This window comes from Cephus cinctus, unplaced genomic scaffold, assembly GCF_000341935.2.
Source record: "Cephus cinctus unplaced genomic scaffold, Ccin1 Ccin1_scaffold0577, whole genome shotgun sequence".
NCBI lineage: Eukaryota > Metazoa > Arthropoda > Insecta > Hymenoptera > Cephidae > Cephus > Cephus cinctus.
The window spans coordinates 104743-125750 of record NW_014333226.1 but is presented as its reverse complement, the minus strand read 5'-3'; the positions used below and the strand labels follow the sequence as shown (position 1 = coordinate 125750).

Below are 21008 nucleotides of genomic sequence, written 5' to 3'. Positions count from 1 at the left end.
ATCCATTTCCTAAATTAGCGAACATAGAGTCAATTTGTGGATTTAATGAAACCGAAAGCGACACGTCTATCCCCCACTACCACTCCTTCCAGTCACCAGGAACGTCTCTAGAAACTATATTAAACCTTTTAGGTTTTTCTATATTTTGTAACTCCAAAAGTATAACAAATTAAAGAAAAGTAACAGCAATGGTAATCGCACTTGAATCTCCAGATTTTCTCGCTCATAAATACGAGTAACAGTAGTTTTTCAAGCTTTGAAAGAATTTTCCAATACTCAGTGCTGGAAAACGCTACAAATACATAAAGGGGCATTTTCAAACTAGAGACGCCCCTGTCTTCGAGCGGCGCGCGCCATCCCGCTCTGTCCGTGCTACGATGTCGGACGTCTTGCGTACCGTGGCGTAACCATCCGCCGGTTTTTCACGATTTTCTAAGTGAAATAACGGGGAACCTGAATCCCGAGTTGTGCGTAGTGTCGTGATATGAACGCCTGAATTGTCCATCCACTCGATACCTGATATACTCAAGGAATCAACGCCTAGCAAAGATGGGTAAGTCAAGACAGAAAGTGGTTTGCGAGAGCCGGTTAGCTTTTTTCTTCCGTGCGACAAGCATCCAGTCTATACGAGAAAGATAGAGAGAAGCAGGGATGAAACAGTAAGAGAGATAATAAGAGATACGCCCCTCTACTTTGGTTTCCGCCCGTTTTCACGCTATTTCGTAGTCACGCTGAGCTCAATGTTTTCCGAAAGGACGTTACCTGCGACACCGCTATAATTAGGTGGTTCTTGTTCGGTTTGACGTTTTCTAGGCCGAACGTTCTTCCGTGCTTTCTCGCCCTTTTTTCCTCTTTCTCTTTTTTCCTTTCCCACTAAACGCCTAAAGCTATTCCAGCTTGACCCTCCTTACTCTCTGTGGTCAGTCTTGAACGTTTTGGGTTGGGCCTGTTTCAACTTTTACTTGTCTGGTATTAGATACTATATAATCACTGACTAGTCCCCCTCGAATCGACCGGTCCATTGACATTGTTTTTCCCTGCTATTCCCTGTCACAATGTACCCAGGAAAATAATTTTATTGCACAAGATAATTCTTCAACTTGGTAAACCACATGATGCATCCGCGGCACCATTTTTATTCCCTTGTGCTATAAATTATTCTTTTTACACGCAGCCCTTTATTACATGGAAATACCTTCCCAGTGCAATATAATGTGTACTGTAGAGCCTTGCAATAATTTCATAGGAAGATATCAGGAAGTTTCTACGGATATGCCTGCACAAGAGAATAGCAGGATTGATTACATCACCGTGAAGCGAGAAGAGATCTTAATGAAAGTGAAACAAAAAATCTTGCTGCTCGTAGGCGTGAATTGGAGAAGAATCAGCGACTGGTGTATGCAGAATAGAGAGGGACGTTATGAAGTAAGGAAGAAAGTAAGAAAAGGGCTTGTCCCGTACAAAGACTGCAGTTACGATTCTTAGAGCGTTGCAAAACTTGACAGGGCATTATATCGAGCGCACAACTAAATATAGGACGGCATTCGATATTCTATATTGATTTTTCTAGCTCCCTTGTATATCCACGTTCTCTATGGCACGAGGGGGCTCGCCCTCGAAAACCTATTTATTTTATTGCCCTTAAATCCAAACTGCAACTCTAGCGTCGTATCCAACAGCAGATCAAAAATTCTGAAATGACACCACACAACGTCCATCCTAAAGAATTAATGTAGTTACAATATTTCACCTCTTTCGATCATTCCAATGCCCTAGACTCGGAATGATTATCCTACATGATAGATAAGATACATATATTCAGCTTGTCAGGCATAGTCCTTGCACAAATGACAAGAAACAGAGCATAACGAAGAATCCCAGTATAACATAAAAAGTAGATATATCTCTATTATTATTTTTTTTTTTCATATCTCACTCGATCAGGATCACACACGCGATCCTCTGCACGCACTGGAAAAGCCATAAGACCACTACAAGCAAAGTCAAACTTATGCTAAACCCGTATTCAAATTCTATTAACATCCATATTTCTCTTACGCATCGTTCGTACACGAGTGAGCTCATACACAAAAACTTATATCCAAATTCAAATACCTTAAACCGCTTGTCAAGAGAGAAAAAAAAAACTTGTACAGATATTTCTGGCCATATATAAAAAGATGAAGATTGCAGATTGCCTTTAGGATGGAAGATGTCTCGCAGGTGGTTCATGGCTGTCCTCGCTGGGATTTAATGTAAACATGCACCTACATATCCAACTGTCGTTACGTAACCGTAGAATATAATAGTATTAACTAGTATCGTTATCGAACAATATGTCTCAGATAAGATAGCATACAGAAATCATAAGGCATTGAAAACGTTCAAACATTTGGCATATAACAGTTTCTTACGAAGCTCTCGGTGGTCCTGCCGTTGGCCTTTGAGGTGAGACTAGCTTATATCTATATCTATTAATAGTAAACCCATGATGGCGTTATAGGGTCAAGAATGTATTCTACGAAATACACAAAGATCGTTAACTAATGTTTTCGACTGTCTAGCTACGATTACCGGACGCGATTTACGTAAAAGGTTTCTCGGTACCAATAGCGAGGCTGCGCATTGCAGGGAGCTCAATTGCGAAGATTGAAAAGCGTAAGAGTAATTTGATAGCAAACGAGGCTTATCTGCTTTCAGATAGGTTCGGTATGCTTTACGATTTATCGTTTCTATCAATAAGAACTTCAAACAGCTCAGCCAGTATTGGTATCCATATAGTACTTACATATCTGCAGGTTCCAGTACGTAAATAGCCTTTGGCTGCAAAAAAAGATCTGTTTTCAAAGTGATATATGAACTTTGATTCTATACCGTGAATGATAATTACATGTAGGTAGCTTTGTTAGATTATATTATCTCTCGTTTCTCGATCAGTACACGTACGGTTAGTCGATTGAACATTTTTCCAATTACCTACATAGAACTCTCCGTAGGATGCACACCAGGTATTTGATAGAGGGTCACTACCGTAGTAATGGGCTTTGTCCGGTAAGCGGATCATTGCGTTAATAATCGTGATAATTGTAAACGGCGTCAAATCACTGCGACGAACCTTCATTCACACTGAAAATTTTCTACGGCAGTGTGTTGGTACGCATTGTGTCGATTCATTTACAAAGTTTCAAGGGTACCCCACGTATTTTGTAACGCTTCCGATCGCACGACGTCGATCGATAAATGCATAATGCTTCATCTGTCATTTTGAAAGCGAGTTATATTTTTCAAAACAAAAATTCATCTCATTTATTTATTGTATCGTTGTTTGAATTCATGATTAGTGTACAGGCTGCGACGTTCGGTTTAATAACGCTAAGACTTGCATAAGAAACTCGTGTTCCGATTGACTTCGGTGTGAAATTATAGGTTATGTGCAATGGGAGAAAAGTCAAGTTCGACACCCGTTCCGCATGGGTGACGCCGAGGTACCGAAATCAGTACCTGGCGAAGGAAAGTCTCGCCGGAAGTGGTACTCTTGTATCAGTGACGTCACTGCCGGTCTGTACGTGGTGGGGTATTTGAATTGTCGCGTCACGAGCGGAGTGCAGTCGAAGCCTCGGTACGGTCTTCGAAGCATCGCGTCGCGCGGGTTTCCTTCGTCTACGTTAGTCAGTCTGATATTATTCTTTTTTAGGTTAAACGTTTACGTTTCGTTTGATTAATTCGACAGTATTATCAACGTGGAATTCGAAGCCAAGAGCTGATTAATAAAATTAATCGTTTTCATTAATTTATCGGTTATCTTATCGGGCCTCTTGGTGTTATAAATTCGAGAAGGCGCGCACTGACTGGACGTAGACCCTCCCACCTGGAAGTTACGTAATAAAAGCTGTGAATATAGTGTGGAGTAATAATGAAGTCGAAAAAGAATGAGGGAGTTATAGTGGGTGATACCAATGGGGTTCTGGGTAATACTGGAACTGATAGCGCCAAGGAGAAGCAGTTAAAAAAGGGTGAGGTCTTATGGCGACGACATTTTTATTAGCATATAATATTTTTTTTTTTTTAAGAATTTCTTCGAGGATTTCTTACGGCATTCAAAAGAAAATCATATTTACGTTTTGTATATATTCTGGGGTCTTTTTTACTGTGTGTATAATCGTTTTGCTTCGTCATAAATACTTTTCTGCTATTATACCGAGATAAGCGCTCGAGCCTACAAGCAGAACGTTCAGGAACTGCTCTGATAAGAGCCAACCGCAAAAACCGCGATCGTTTCTTAGATCGGCGGTTACGCCAGTTTTTACAGGGCTGCCACGTGCAGCGATTTCACTTTACGTTACATTCCGCGACGTTTTTTTTTTTTTTACATTGCAACACCTGGATGCACTTGTGGCATTAAAGAGCAGAATTATCGATAAATTGTTCATCCGCTTGGTTTTATTTAAATTATTCCAATTCGAGAGACCGATAAACTTTTTATTCTAATTTATCGATTACAATCGATCGAAACAAAGTCCAAGGTGCTGGCTGAAAACAAAAATAAAATTCATCGTCATTGGGATGACGTTTGAATTAACAACCGCCTTCGTTACCACCCATAGGATTATTAATCATGAGAAATTATTTTTATATACCTGAACGTAACACAGAAAATGTTATAATGTCTATTCTCGTGTCAAACTTTGATCCACGTGTTTTTTTCACCACTCAAGGCGAAATTTATACACCAAGTTTATACACCTCTTGTCCAAACAAAACTAAGTTAATTGAGTATAGCATCGATGACAGTATAATCGTGTTATCTAAAATTTAGGTAAATATATTCTACATATATATAACATATATATATATATATATATATATATATATATATATATATATTACGTAATATACAATTTCAAAATTGCCCAAGCTACCAAGATCCTCTAACCACTTTAAAAGATTACTAATTAGTTACTAATTACAAAATGTTATACTCGCTTACTATGTATACGCGTACGATACATATTGAACTAGTTCACTTCGTTGATCTTAGTTATTTACTCTACCCGCTTCATTGAAGATAGTCAAGTTCCGTGACACGATATCCAAGAAAAAAAAAGATAGAGCAATTAGTATCGATCGGTCAACAACCATTAGAAAGCCATTAGAATCTGATCGCTTGACCCAGAGTGCAGCACTGTAGCATAGAGGGTCGTCGCATTTGACCCCACTTTGCGACATCCTATTTAGCCCACTTTATGAATCATATTAACATATCGTACATACAACCACGTTGCAATTCCAAAAGCCTACGCTCGATTGATAATCGTGAATTCCGATAGAGGATATTATTCTATAAAAAAAAAAAGATAACAGATAATCTTATTTTCATTTTATATCTCGTACACAAACTCCCCCAGTAAGGCACAATGGATAAACTCTATACCGTAGACGCGCTCCAACAAATTTATGGTATCGTGTGAGTCCGGCTTGACTCGTTTGATGCTGCGTGACGTCAAATATCTGAAGCGTCTTCGTGATGTCATAGAGTATTTTTAAACCGTCCCGCGAGCAGCCCGTGCCATGCCCACTGTTTACACCGTGAACGAATTTTTCAGCGCAAACGCACCAACGCCGAGACCGTTACGCTGTTGTAAAATATGAGTAAGTTCGTTCGGTAAAATAGATTCGCTATGTCTATATACTCATTAACTTTCACGACTTGGCTCTGTTTGTATGTACGCGACGTCCGGCGATTTCACCGTTTTTTTCACCGGTTTATAAAGGAATTACCAAGATCTTGCGAGGGGCGAAGCGGGAAGTCGCGGGGGACTCGCTCAGTTATGTTGGGTCTTGTTATATGGGACTTACTATATGCATTATACCGTACTATGAGTCACATGCTATAAACTCGTTCCTCGGAATATCATTCTTAGACTTCGCGAAATGCGTCATGTGAGAGCGATAATGTAATTCCTTTTTCGTTAACGATATATCGATTATCTTATCGATTTAATCGAGTCGCTGCCGCATTTGATAAGCGTGGTAGGAAAACCGGCTGGTATATTGCCAAGAGCTATTTTCGACTTCCACTGACCAAATTACCTTTTACTTTTTGTGACACCTGTAGATGGCACTTTAAGGCTGGTTTCTAATCGGATTGTCACTGTACGACTTCCTTTCCACTACATTCAAGTTTGATTCGCTTTCTGCTATAGAAAATTCACGGAACCGTCATACTTTTTGTTTTGTCGAAAACCAACATTCGATTCTCATAGTTGATGGGTCTGAAAGTTGCACCACTTCTAGTGTCCGTAGACCTTCACCCGGATTCGGTGTGTACGGCGAGCGTTGCTAGGTACACTAAGAGCCTTAAACGGTATTTTTTTTTTGTATTGGGCAAAGCTATGTTCTATGTATGCGTCCCTGTATGTAAATAAATACTACCTGCTGGCCCTGTATGGCGTGTATATATTATAATACGGTAGGATTACACCTGTACCTCGCCATATTAGTTAAGTATCCGTTGCGCATTTAGAATACGAATCAATATCAATTAAACGGACCTTTTAGAGTTCTTCGAATCTGTTACATCTTTCATCAACTTTACATGTTAACGATGCCGACTTTGATTGGCGGTGTGATATCATTTAGAAAGGAAGAAACATTCCTAAATTGATACCCTGACACACCTGCCAATCTACGAACTCCTATTGTCATGTTTATTTCATTCAAATTGCAATGGCACTCTTTAAGGTTATGCCATGTATAATATATTCTCTCCGTGTCTCATCTTTTTTTTACATCAATCCTCTCTCCAACGTCAATAACTTACTCTCATGATTTATGAAGCTTTTTTTTGTTACTCAGGTAAGACATTCTGCCAGTCCTGCAAAAAGAAGTGCAGCGGTGAGGTGCTGCGAGTGCAGGACAAGTACTTTCACATCAGCTGTTTCAAGTGCGCTCAGTGCAACTCCAGTCTTGCTCAGGGTGGATTTTTTGCCCGAGAGGGCTCCTACTATTGTACCAAGGTAAGTCATCAAGCACGTGAGACAGTACCGACTCTTGGGGATCTATCGGAGGGCCGTCCTTTGGCTCTTCGTAGTACTTTACGTGTTGTTCTCATGTGCACCACACGTGACGCCATTCGTTTTTTCATTTTAGGATTATCGCGAGCGTTGGGGCACCAAGTGCGCCGGTTGCGGGGAGTACGTTGAGGGAGACGTTGTAACTGCCGGGGAAAAGCACGCCTTTCATCCAAATTGCTTTCACTGTCAGAGGTGCAGACAACCGCTTCTGGGACAGGGCACTAAAGTGACATTGGTGCAAGGTAAAGTACTTCTAATGATGATACTATAAGCGTGGAGATGATTTATGTTTTCCTGACGACTTCTTGTTCAATCACAGGCCAGGCACTTTGTCATCGATGCGTTAGTATTCCTGTAAGGGAGGCTTCGACTCCTGTCAGCAATAGCAATCCTCAGACAGTACGCGACGGCCCGGCTGATCCTGGTGCCTGTGCCGGTTGCAGGCAACAACTCCGAGAGGGTCAGGCTCTGGTTGCTCTTGATCGTCAGTGGCACGTTTGGTGCTTCAAGTGTCATAGCTGCGACACAGTGCTCCACGGCGAGTACATGGGCAAGTAAGTGTCCAATTTAATGGAACAGACAGTGACTACTCGAAGAAGATTTTCATTGTGGTAATCCTCTTGTTTCTTGTTTAGGGATGGGGTGCCTTATTGCGAGAAAGATTATCAGAAGCAGTTTGGGGTTAAGTGCGCGTACTGCGACCGTTATATAAGCGGCAAGGTGCTACAAGCTGGTGAAAATCATCACTTTCATCCAACCTGTGCAAGATGCACAAAGTGCGGCGATCCCTTTGGAGATGGCGAAGAAATGTACTTGCAGGGTGCCGCTATTTGGCATCCCCGTTGCGGTCCTGGACCCACGGGTCCTAATGGTATAGTCAATGGACACGGGGATGGACATACTCCACAGCATAGAGAATCCGAGCGTATCTCTAGCAGTGCTTCAGAAATGCAGGTAAGTGAAGCGACCGTGAGGGTGCTTTTAATTAAAATGTTGATTTGAAAGGAATGTCGAAGTGTGGATTTTGTACGAAGAGCATCCTATGATAAAGAGACAATCAATCTTGTATTTGTATATACGTATAATGGGCAAGGATATTGTGTAAATCTTTAGATGATCTTCCGCATTATGTAAATAAACGCACTTTATAGGCAGCTCAGATTGTATACGTATCCTAGGCTTACTATAATTTTTGAATTGCTGCTAGTGAGAAATACAAAGGTCTTTTGTATTATTTCTCTTTTGCTTCCTAAAAGAAAGAAATGTATTTGATATTGGAGGATCCAAGGTCTGCCAACGTATAGTACCACCAGCCTTGGCTTCGATAACATATATATACTATTTCTATTTGAAATGATAAGTTAATTTTTAAGAGAAACATCCGTTTACCGTTATGCGTACATTTATATTTTTTTCGCTAAACTCTTTATTTTAATTTTTATAAAACAATATTCAATAATTGTAAATGTATTATTGTCGGCATAAAGCTTGTGTATAGCTTCAGTTTTATTTCCGGAATACGAAATAATTTAACATGCATATTACCGGGAACACTTACTGGCTCTCGTGCACGCTTCACTATATAACTATGTATTAATCAGCAACAGTTTACATCACTGTATATGATTTCATTGAGTTTTATTATTGCTTCGTTAATTGTTATTTACTTTTTTGCACGATCATTGTGTATAGTTTTCATTGCGGTCACGCACTCCAAGCCTGAACGGATCTCTGTGCAGCCCTTACAACAGCCTCAGTCGCAAGGTATGCCACGCCATATTTTTCAAGCAAACTTTCGAGAAGGTTTCTAACAGTTTGACGTATTCTTCAGTTCCAAGTCTTCTCGTTAGAGTGTAACTTGCTTAATTTTATTTATTTATTATAATGAATCTCGCGCGTACTGCTACATGTACTCTGATAACAAGATGTCTGTGCACGTATAAAAGAAATTGGTCACAGATTTCTTTATCTGAATGATATCTATTAAAGTAATCTGACGTGCTTTCTCTCCAGTATTATCCTGCACGAACTGGCAGCCCTGGCCTCATCCTGAGGGAATATGGACGCAGCGGTGCCGAGGATGTTTCTAGGATCTACACATACTCATACCTCACCGAGGCTCCCACCCAGGGATACCTGAGACGTCCCATTCAGCCTTACGATAAACCTCCAACTAGCCCACATTTCCATAGACCGAGCTGTGAGTTTTTCGCGGTTGATAGATTGACCAATGTCTTTTTTATTTGGGATTTCAAAGCGATACGTAGAATTTCAATGAAAATCATTGAAAATCTCCTTATCACGAATCAGTACGACTAGGGACCATGTCTCATATACGAAATTTGATGCTGACAGTGGTGACATTTATTGACAGCATCGCGTTCGATAAGGAGCAGTGGAGGACGCAGCAGCCGGTCAGGAATGCGAGCCTTGGTCGATGCTTTAAGTGATACTAGACCTAAATCACCAGCTGCCGGTAGTCAGGTGGACAATGAAGAACCAATCGAGCTGGCACACTATCCGGATGCCATGAGACCACCACCAGGGGCACAGCCGCCAATAGAACGTGATGATTTTCCAGCACCGCCCTATCCCTATACTGATCCTGAGAGGCGCAGAAGGTGGTCCGACACTTATAAGGTAATGCACGCGCTCGATTAAATTACTAAATCCAATTATTCGATCACTTTGAGCAAGTTTTTAGAGTAGATTAATATTTCAGGGCGTGCCAGCTTCTGACGATGAGGATGAAGTGGATAATAAGACCTACATTAAAGAGGCGGAACAAAAATTAAAGAAAGAGCACGACGAATTAAGTAAAATCGACACAGGAATTGCCAAGGTATTTCTACAAGATCGCGAAAAGGATCGTGAAAATCTAAGACACAAGGCTGCTCATGTGGATCCTAGGAATGCATCAAGAACCCCTTCCGCTGCCAGGGAACCAGCTTATAGGCTTCGTTACGAGAGTCCGGTCGGTGCCTGTAAGTCTCTCAGCACAGAGGATCTCTTTGTCACACTTCTTCTAATATATTGATTTAATTGACGAGTGACCGACGATACTTTCAGCGCCATCGAGAAACATAGATCATGCACGACCGTGGGAAGACGAGGATGGTGTCAGTTACAAATCAAGCGTAGGGCCTAGTTATAACGGTGAGTTTCAGTCCCTTCTACATCCTCGAGTGAAGCATCGCTCAAGATGAATCCGTTTCATTAACATTAAGCATTATATCATCTCATACATGTCCACACGTTCGCACATAACACTAACATTCCACTCTACAGTTAAGTGTCTCTCTCTACCCCATCGGGTTTTGTAATCACGGATAATAACGATAACACGGGTAGACTCGTATAATGAGTAGGGGTGGGTGGATGGTTGCTTGGTTAAATTATATTATCAACAAGCACGCGTTCTCGTATTCTCGCCGTGAAGACTTCCAAATAAATTTATCTTAAATAGAAAATACCATTTGAAATGTAGAATTATGAATCTCACGGTGGAACGTGGGTCTTCATTGTCACTGGCCTATGATATTACGTTACTGAAACCGGCGTCTTAATTTAAGTGGCGTAGCACCAAATACCACACACTGGGCGCTCAGTAATACGAACAGGTGATGTATTATGCCTCTGCATGCCGTACGCCTATTTCTTTAAGTTTACGCTATCATTTCTTATTGAGCTCGCGAGATTACTATCCATTAATTACCATTGAGTACTCTGTTATTATCAACGAAGGAAGCGGTTCGCGACAAGAATGAAAATAATAAAGTGACTATCATTGCCCGATCGAACTATCGCTGCTACCTGACGGACCTAGACACACTTTTATTATTTTATTATTTTATTTTATATACGTTTGCATGGTGCACGGGGTTTGTGTCGCAATTATCCATATATCACACCACACGCTATTTGGATTTTTACTTCACTCATTTATTTTCTCAATAATATATTTGGACTAACAACGTTGGAAGATATCTCGCTGACACGCTTTGTTATTTTTATTATTGTTCATTTGTACAATCTTTAAGTGCATAGTTTTGTTTCTTTCGTTCGCCGCATGCTTGCTGATTTTTCTCTTGTACTCTAAGCATCGCTGCTTCTTGCCATTTATTTTTTATTTTTTTTTTGTTCTTTACCTTGTTACCACACTTTTACTTACGCGTCTTATCTTCCAACGTTGCAATCTCATTGCCATAATAACAATCGTCATCGATGATCTTTCACGCGCTACCTATCTTTATACAGTCGTGTCTCTATTTGTGTTTTTGTGTTTGTGTTGTGTTTGCGTGGGCGGCAGCCGGGAGGTCGTCAGCTCGTTCCCCGGCTCCCAGAAACTATCCACCTCTTGGTACTCAGCGGGCCTTCACTCTACCGAACGCCACTAGGCACTACCATTCGGTGAGTCCGAAAGCTTTTCATAGCTTTCCTACCGTGGTACGCAACTCAAACAGCCGATACAAAAGATGGTCAACCGTACAACGCTAACGATTCCCTGAAAGACAAATCGACGAATGGAAACTAAAACGTGACTTACCACAAATTTCGATGACTTATCTTTGATACTTACACCAAATGATAATCAGGCTTGATTTGCCACCACGGAAGGTTTTTTTTTTACGTTAAGTTACGTATAGTACTGTCGCCCCTATGAAGGTGCTGGTTTACACTGTACCGAGTCCTACCCGGGGAACTCTTACACGTTCTATTTTACGAAAACGGGATTTTCTAATACACTATATAGTAATATTACCTACTGATTTTTTAAATGCTCTAAATATAATCGTATATACCTCTAGTAGAGAGCCATTGTTACTCGACACTGATTCTACTGTTTTCACATTTATACACCTGTACACGTGCTACGTCTTTCTGAGTACTAATAAGGATCTACGTTATCCATGATTTTGTAAAATAGAATTGTGTCACTGTCCGTAGTCTCTTGCTATTGTTGATTGTACGGGACCGCATTAGTGATCAAGTCAGTTGATCGGAGGATACGAGAAAGAGAATCAAAGGGATACGAGAAAAGGATATAAGAAGCTAATAGGGACATGTGACGTGTGAAGACCGTCGCCGGGGGCATCGTGTTTTTTTCTTTTCTTTTTAATATAAATTTGCGAACGTTGGGCATTCGTATGGGATTGAGAGAATAAATCTTTCTCGAAACTAATGAGTAATACTATCGATTGACATTTGAAACCAGTTGTGAGCTCCCTTCGGCACATCCCGAAGCCGGGATACGGTCTGGCACCGCGAAGTCACACCTTCTCCTCGACCGGCGGTTCTGTATCTGCTCTCCCTGTAAGTCTTGCGCCGCGTTTAATGCGGCGATTAATGCACCGTGTCTGTTAATGACTTTATCGAGAAATCAAGAGTGTTCGCTCGTTCTTTGTCTTTAAGATTGTCCTTTCTGTCATTCAGGGTGATTACTCGTTCAGCGGGATGGGCGATAAGACGCACAGCACCGATTTCTCATCCGGCAAGTCCGATAGTGAGTAAACAATGAAAATAGGATAACGATAGTTTTCAAAAGATTTTCATTTTATTATTATTTCAATTAATTTATTACTAACGCCTCAAGCATTTGTCCTATACCCTACAGTCGGAACGTTTTCGCAAAATTCCTCTGAGAGCCCAATTGCGATGGGTCTACATTTAAATAATTCCATCCAATCGTCTTATACAAAATTTAGAGTACTTCATAAGTTCATATCTCACTTCCGGCATGCTTTACTAATTTTACGTATAACGAATCGTTGTACCGTTGCTTACCAGCCTTATTTGTTACCTTACTCTTTTCTTTGTGACGTGTTACGCCATTTTTTTTCTTTGACTCTTGAAAAGGCCATTACTAAGTATAATCATCGGCTGACAATACATTCATCACAAAATAAGTATGTATGGGAGTCTCGATAGCCAAGTAATGAGAGTCGATTTTGATTATCAAGTGTAAAGATTTTTTTCAATTGGTTTTATGTCCGTATATTACAATGAAAAACGCAATTACTTCAATTTTTCATCGACTTGCATCTCGCTGCATCCAGACTCCTTTAACGCACATGTGTCTATTAAGAGAAGCAAAGTATCAGATGATCTTTATTGCTATAATAATCAATTCTGTACCTGACCCATTTTTTTTTTCTTTATGCATCAGATACGTATATGAATTCTTTTTGATGCATGCATTTATTACTTTTAGATGACTAATTAATTGAAAACAATAATACCAATCACGAAAGACAGGTACAGCATTGAGAAATGAAAAGGCATTGCAATTAATGCAACAACTGGTTTGTGTTATACAGTTTGATATGGTTTTTCTTTCCCATTTTTTTTTCCCACATATTTAGTATCGACAGGAAGCATCACGGATGTGGACCGACGGGCACTGGTATGTACAACAGCGCCCTACTACTCCCGGCGAATTAGCATGGTTTGTAGCTTGCCATTGCACTTTATTGCTACATTGCTTTGACACACAAATTATTATTGCATAGTATATTGATCGTTTTTTTCTAAGTGCACAAGCATGATTTGAATATCAATGCTTGGCAATGCAGATTTGATTACTGATACACACGTTATATTGCACAGTGATGTTTGGGTGGCTTTCATTATGTGGATAAAACAAAAGTGAATGCAAAAGTGTATGCTAGCCCTTGGAGAGTATCAGTTTTTTTTTTTTTATGAAAAATATCCATTGCACTTTTATAACTTTGTAGAGAATTACTGTACCCAACGCAGAACTGTCAATTTGACAATCCAGGTACAATTAGGTGATAAGTGACTGTAAATAGCGCTGTATATTTCTTGTTGCATGCACGCCTGCCTGTTTACTAAATAGATTTTTCAATCTTTGTTTATAAACTTTAATACTTGTTACACAATTTTGCACTGGAACGAAGCACCACTAAGTTTAAGACTAAGCATGTGAAGATGCGAAGGAATTTTTGCTGTTTTTATATTTCAATGAAATAGTATCATAAGTGTGTAAAAGTGCACAGTTTTTTGGCCAGTCAAGAGCCATTGTCTGCATTGTATATTGTATGCTGATTTAGTTTACATTGTTCTTGAGTATTACAAAACAAAGCTTATCGTTAGATATTTTTCAATGTCTATAGGTATGTGGTAGAATTGTTAATAATGAAAATTCTTCAATGGACATTATCATAGACATTTAGACACAGTGCAAACGCGTCATGTTCAATTTGTAAATCAGTATGGACTGAATAAATTTTATCCTGGTTCAGAATGACGGTGGGATCCTGCCGTCTTCAACAACGTACACCGGTGGATTGGGTTCGGTCGTAGGAGTTCATGGAGGTCATCATGTGAGGCGTTCATTACCGGATATGGGAGCAGCGCCAACCGAACCACCCAAACTTTATCCATACCACTTGCTAGTGATTACAAACTACAGGCTGCCAGCTGACGTAGATCGTTGCAATCTTGAGGTAAGCATATGCTTCATACAGTACGTTATCAACTTATAAGACATCCTGTAAATGCTTATATAAAATATTTTCTTGATTTTCTTTTTAATACAGCGACATCTATCCGATGCAGAGTTCGAAGCGATCCTCCAGTTCACTCGTGCGGAATTCTATCGACTACCACAATGGCGTCGTAACGAGATAAAGCGTCGTGCTCGACTCTTTTAACTGCCCTGCATTCTACCATTCATTACACCGATCACTAAGAATTTAAGTGCGTCGCAGACACAATCGTGTTCGCACAAAATTTTATTCCAAGTTGGATTTAGAGAGAGAGAGAGAGAATTAAACGTGGCGACCATCGATAGGAAAGGGGAAAAAATTGTATGGATTTTACTCGCTATTTGTGAAACTTTGAATACAACGTCCACGTGTATCAAGGAAAAGGCACTGCCGTTTTAATCATACATTATTTTTTTTCCTCGTAACGAATTCATGGGCAGCTTATTACTTGTGCAACGTAACATAACCTCTTTCACTCGCTGGAACTTTGAGATTCTCAAAGGACGCGGTCGCTTTAACTGTTTGCTACAATGAGGTTTCCCACCAACGTGAAAATCACTTTTGTGGTTTTTGTAGGAATGAGCGATTTCGAGAACTAATATGATAAGATAGAAATTGGATATCGTGATAGAACATTGGATGACTGAATTCCAGCTGTGTACCAGACGCTAGTGATGTTTTCTTTACCTCGGATCTTATGCCGATGAAGATTCCGAGATAGAGAATCCCTTTCTGCTATTAAACTTGACACGATTATTAATCTTTTAAATAAACTTTTTGACCGTGGATAGAATTAAGGAAGGAGGGGAGACAGTTTGGAACTGTTCTTATGGCAGGTGTTTAGCGCGTCATCCAGTATTTCTTCGCGTGGACCTTTCTGTACTCTTAGACGCTGTGTCACTATATATTTTTTTTATGAGTAATTCTCGAGTTACGGAATAGCGGGAAACAATAATGAGCGTATACAGAGAGGAACGCTATTGATACAATAAAATATTGTAAATAACGATATGGGTCGAGGCGGAGAGGACGGAAGTATGAAGGAATTAGAAATGCTAAGTTATACATTTATGCTAATTTGCTTAGCCGCGACACAGGACACACGTAAACACAACATCCCTATGATAAAGTAATGAAATATTATAATATTATAATACATACAAAACGCTACTACGTAAGGGCTATTATTATTAATAATTTTAATAACTACTATTATTATATTTTACTATAAGCGAAACAAAAAAATATGAAACATCTAGCTAGGAGGTGTAGCTTGCTGAGTGACGCCAGGTTGTATTTAATTGAATTACTCGGTCACGGTGGAACGAGATATTTTTTTTTTTTAATTGCAGTTGCAACGCACTACCGCTGTCCTAATGTCAGGATCAATTAAAAATTAATTCGAGCATCGAAGACTATCTCGTACGAACGTGTCCGTAGAAATTTTCTAATGTATGCGAAGGAGGTTTTTTTTTTCTAGACAGTAAGGAATAGGTGATCGGTTCAGTTATTGTGTCATATTGCAAGCTGAATTTTCAAGGAGTGGGGGTCATGCTTTAAGAACTGTCATTTTTTCTGGATATAGGCAGAGAGCGAAAGGAGGGGAATTCGTTTAATTAATTAAATACCATGATTCCTCAAGCCCAAAGTATTTTAACGTAAAACGTTAGAAGTCCAATAAAATGCGATTATTATTCGCGCATCCTCAAACATAAATCAATTGTTAATAAAAAAAATTGCAGAATTATATATACTAACGTTCACACGACTCGTTTGATCATTTGGACACGAGAAGTAGCACTTAGATCTCAGATCTTTTGTACATTATGTTTCACTTATAACATCTTCACTATTGTAACAATTATAGCGAATTTCAGTTTCCTATAGACTCTCACGTCATATCCTGATTCATGTGCCTGCAAGATGTAATCTTATTCACATTGTATAAGCCGCCGAGATTCTATGTCCAATGAACGATCGAGTCGTCCTGTAAATTTTTGCCACTTCCGGCACTGATTCTCAGCTTTATTGCGCGGAGGTAAAATTTATTTTGTGCTCGCAATAACGAAAACGTTTACGATTATCTAGAATTTTAACGAGCATTTTATGCGAATAGCTACATATACTATAATATTCGTGAAGTTCTGGAAATCGTTAAGTTTTGTAATCGTTTAAAGACGACACCATAAACTTATCTCCATCACCACAATTAGAACCGATGTAACTTTTCTGTTGTATAAAGCACATCGCTTCCGCTAGTCCCTGAAATTAAATAAACGCAAACTATAAAACCAGAATTGATATTTTTGTATCTTTTTATTATTTATTATAAAAATCCAATAAGCACAATGAACAAACAATACTTGCTGTTAACAGAATATCTGGAACAAAGAGAGGTACAATTTTAAATTAATTCACAGTCATTTCTTAGATTACCTCTTAGTAAAATTTAATTTTCTTTCAGAATAACAAATCCTTCTAATACACTGGACAAAGGCTGATATTGATCTGAAACCAATTCAGCTCTTTCGCCGTGAGCTAGTAGAACTGGTGTAGTGTGAACACGTCCACCTGCTATAGATTTTGGGCTACCTGCTTTACCAATTATATCTACTGCCTGACCAACCCGGACAGATACAGGAAGAGTCTGCAAGGAATTATATTAAATAATGACTAGAATATAATTGCACGATTGGTAAGTCCAAACCTTCATATTCTCATCCAACGTCACGAGCCATCTGGGCTCCATAGCTACAGTCAGGCAATACATTAAATAGTGTGACTTTCCCAGTATCAAATTTGTCGAATCAAGACAAGCTACCATGATCACTAATAATCCTGCGAGAGCCGTTTGATCCAGAACTTTTGAAGCATAGTGCAATGGAGAAAGAGACAGTGTACCCTGGAAAAGTAGTGAAGTAGAGTAAGATGAAAGAATTATTGAAAATATTTGTATACCTTTCCCAGATGCACCAAGCCCTGTGAAATCCGCACCAGGAACAGGTGAGATGGATTCTTGGCATGGTAAGCTGCTAATTGTCTAAGCATAGTTGCCAATCGTGCATTGTTTGTCCCAGCTCCCACGAGTCCAAGAGCAAAAATTGCATTGTAAGCTACCTCAGGATCGTTGTCATGACTATACTTCTTGAGGACATCAAGCAACGCTGGTTCTGGATCTGACAATGAATTTAAAGCCATCGCTAGAGGCACAGCACGTCGTGCTGCAGCTGAGCCATATCTGCCAACCTGTCGAATTAAGAGGATAATTGATAATGAAGGGACCTTTGAATGATCTTTTAATATCATTACTTGACCAAAAATTCGTGCATTCTCCTTTCCTTCTCCAAGACCCACAACGCCGACACCAAGTGAAGCTATGGCTTGAGGTAAACCCATGTCCCTAGAAAAAACTTTGTTAACAAAAGATACTTGCAATTATTTCTGTAGTTACTTGTAAATTCCTTCATTCTTCAAGGAACAGGCCGACTTGGTCTTTGCTTCTTTATTGGCATCTGTTGACGTTCCTTGGAGCGTCGACGTTGATAAGGATTCTGGTATTTTTGGATCACAGGAACTTGGTACTGGGGTATTTTCCAAAATACTTGAGCTATTCTCACCCTCTACGGGTTCTGAGCAAATGCTTAACAATTCTTGGATTATCAGTACATCACCTGTGCCAGCATATGCACATATCTATGACATAAATAAACAATTAGTAAAATAAAAGACAAGGATCACGTCAAAGTACCTGCAGCATAGTTTGCGAAGCAAATCTATGTGGTTCTGGCAGGACTTCCAATGCAGTCGACGGTGTAGCTATCATGTCACGACAACCCATATAAACCAGACCCAACGCCAGTGGTATAAATCTATTTTAAGTAATCACGGTTACCATGGATGATACTTGAAATCCATAGCTGTTATTACAGGAACACTTGCCTGCTATAAGTGACAGACCACTCTTGCGGAGTGAATTCTAACTGCTTTTGTAAAATTGCGTGCGACACATCCGAGTTGGCTGAACCTACGTTTACTAAACCTAGAGCAATCGCGGCCAGAGATACAATTTCCATTGAACCTAGAAAACATTATCATAGAAATAATATTTAATGTGAAAAAATTGAAATTGATTTTCGTACTTCGCTGATCTGTTAATGCTCCAGTGAGAAGATCAGATACATCTGATCTTCTTGAGCCGGCATAAGCTAATCCCAATCCCATAATGGCACCGATTCTAAGAGTTTGACTGTCAGATAAAACATATTCGCTAAGAAGAGCCAGGGCTGGATCACATTCATTTCTAACTCCACAATTGACCAAACCCATAGCCAATAACGCTCCAGATTTCACTATATCGTCGCTCGTATACAGATATCTAGAAGAAGCTTGGATTATTCAAATGATTGAATTAACTTCATTCTTTCGATTCAATTAACTTGTCTATTGGAACCAATCCACCGTCCACATCCCAGAGATGAATTAAACCCAAGGACGCAGTAGCAGCTAGCATTCCATGATCCTAAAATGTGCAGTTGGCCCAATATTATTGTTGGATTTAATCAATTACATTAAAGCCTTTGTTTATATTATGCCAACCTTGTTCTTGTAAACCCAACAATCCTCAGTATTTGCCATTAATTTATCAAGACCAAAGCCTGCATGAACAAAACCGGAAACGTAGCTGGAAGCTAAGTTGGCTCTTGCAGAATCATGAATCTCGGATATTCTAGGCCCACCAGTTTCCAGCCAGGATTTATAAATGTCTTCCGGATGTTTTGGCTCAAGGATATCCAATTCACGTGCCAACATTTGAAAATGCCCGTTCACCTGGCTGTTACTCAGTATCGTCTCAATATCTTTTGCATCGTCCCCATGATATTCCTTTCGCAAAGGACGATCCTTTGTGGACGCAGTTTTATATTGAATCATATTTATTAATCGTTATTTCTACTAATATTGCATTCATTTCTAACCTGTTGTCTGGCCAATAATAATGCCAGCTGCTTCCTCGTTGCACAATTAGGACAAGTGATCAGACACTTGTACACGGATTCAGAATCTGGAATTTGCAATGCTACCAGCATTGCCCGAGTGTATTGATTGAATCTCAAATAATAATTGGTAACAATTTTTAATATGTGAAGTCGTTCCATCTCCTCGCTAAAAATTCATGATTTCAATTAAGATATAATTTACTCTGTTTATATTTAATTTATCAAACAATTATATCTCTGTCATACAGTTTACCTGTATCCTGCACAATTTCCTAAGTAGAGACAAACTCTTCCAAAATTTGTATCATTCAAATGATCATCCAAAAGATCAAGCTGATCAATTTCCATGCATAAATCACATGCTTGAATTTCAGCATTGTGTTGCATATCAAATTCAATTATGCTTTTCACCAGTGGTAAAAGTTTTTCTCTAAATGTAAAAAATTTGACTTGAAAAAGTTTGTGCCACTTGTCAATTATCATTATACTGTATTACAAAGTACGTATTACGAAATTCAATTTACACGTACTTCATTTCATCCTCTTCTTCATTCGGTGTATCGGTCCATTCCTCAGTTATTTCAGCTTCTAATTGTCTAACGTATTCGTGACCCCAATCACCAGGCTTATGCATAGTGCCTTGGAGACAGTACTTAAGACATTCACGTAGTCCTGAGGTGTCACCAGCCATCGCCAAGACGCTTAGGATGTCAGCGAATTGAGCCTTTGACTCTTTGCATTTCAATCTAGCTTGGGCAGTTTTCAAAACTCCATAGGAATTTCGCAAATACTTCAAGGGCTTTGGTACGGAAGTCATTGAGGTCGTTGAGGTTTGGATAAATATTCTCAATTGTACCAAAGATGGCAAAATTACTTTCTCGTCCTTGCCCTTATATCAAAATAGTTGTACGTGGGTAAGTGTAACGTGTGAATTGAATAATTTTTTAAATTCAACAAAATATATCCTACCGTCAGTAAGCTAACCAAGTTCAACAACTCCTCTTGCAATCCTTTGTCATCTTCATTCTGAGAATGGATTGACGACAATGATTTTATTTATTAGGGAATTTCTTATTAAGGTAATTATAATAAATGTCATAGCTTTTATTACCATTTCAGCTTCCTTTTGTAAACCCATCTTTATTCGGTAGTATGGATACAATTTCGCCAGAATATTTGTAACTTGACTATCTTCACGCGGCTGACGTTTCTTCTTAAATTTGTTTGAAAAACAAAAAAAAAATCCTTAGAACCGCATATTTAATCTCATTCAAATTTTACATAGCCAAAAATTTAACTATTATCTAATCTAATGCGTATATAAAATTTGAATATTTATCTCAGTATTGTATCTCAGTCATCGAATCACATTAAATTCTGTACGGTTTAAACGTAATCGATAACGAAGACTTTGTCGATTCAACAATCACTAT

At 39.2% G+C, this 21008-nt stretch overlaps 2 protein-coding genes and 2 long non-coding RNA genes across 15 annotated transcripts; 2 read left to right on the top strand and 2 right to left on the bottom strand.

Annotated features, from left to right (window-relative positions):
* The first annotated feature begins 350 nt into the window (after window positions 1-350).
* Window positions 351-16878, top strand: LOC107268652 (actin-binding LIM protein 2). Of its 12 annotated transcripts, none has more exons than XM_015741641.2 (15): window positions 351-553; window positions 6856-7016; window positions 7150-7315; window positions 7393-7627; window positions 7709-8027; window positions 8766-8837; window positions 9087-9273; window positions 9448-9713; window positions 9796-10057; window positions 10143-10229; window positions 11383-11483; window positions 12507-12576; window positions 13436-13518; window positions 14336-14539; window positions 14633-16878. In XM_015741641.2, the coding sequence occupies exons 1-15, from the start codon at window positions 550-552 to the stop codon at window positions 14744-14746; spliced, it is 2331 nt and encodes a 776-aa protein (XP_015597127.1). In that variant the 5' UTR covers window positions 351-549; the 3' UTR covers window positions 14747-16878. The 12 variants fall into 12 exon arrangements, 11 of the variants coding, with proteins under 11 accessions (XP_015597127.1, XP_015597132.1, XP_015597131.1 ...); XM_015741639.2 differs by lacking the exons at window positions 351-553; window positions 11383-11483 and adding exons at window positions 3595-4013; window positions 12289-12386 and having other exon boundaries at window positions 13436-13476; XM_015741637.2 differs by lacking the exons at window positions 351-553; window positions 11383-11483 and adding exons at window positions 3595-4013; window positions 12289-12386.
* On the bottom strand, window positions 4026-6828 carry LOC112494494. The gene is made up of 3 exons (XR_003059978.1): window positions 4988-6828; window positions 4638-4805; window positions 4026-4530 (listed from the first exon to the last, which is right to left on the bottom strand). It is a non-coding gene; the product is annotated as an uncharacterized LOC112494494 (long non-coding RNA).
* A 110-nt stretch (window positions 16879-16988) lies between the features above and the next one.
* LOC107268639 (26S proteasome non-ATPase regulatory subunit 2) lies at window positions 16989-20921 on the bottom strand. The gene is made up of 15 exons (XM_025085934.1): window positions 20687-20921; window positions 20545-20601; window positions 20106-20464; window positions 19829-20005; window positions 19555-19741; window positions 19178-19480; window positions 19018-19100; window positions 18721-18956; window positions 18521-18659; window positions 18330-18450; window positions 18033-18274; window positions 17891-17981; window positions 17540-17827; window positions 17289-17483; window positions 16989-17228 (listed from the first exon to the last, which is right to left on the bottom strand). Exons 1-15 carry the CDS (start codon window positions 20711-20713, stop codon window positions 17031-17033), a joined length of 2703 nt encoding a protein of 900 aa, XP_024941702.1. The 5' UTR covers window positions 20714-20921; the 3' UTR covers window positions 16989-17030.
* Window positions 17163-17777, top strand: LOC112494495. Its single transcript, XR_003059979.1, has 3 exons — window positions 17163-17276; window positions 17359-17584; window positions 17659-17777. It is a non-coding gene; the product is annotated as an uncharacterized LOC112494495 (long non-coding RNA).
* Window positions 20922-21008: the final 87 nt, after the last annotated feature.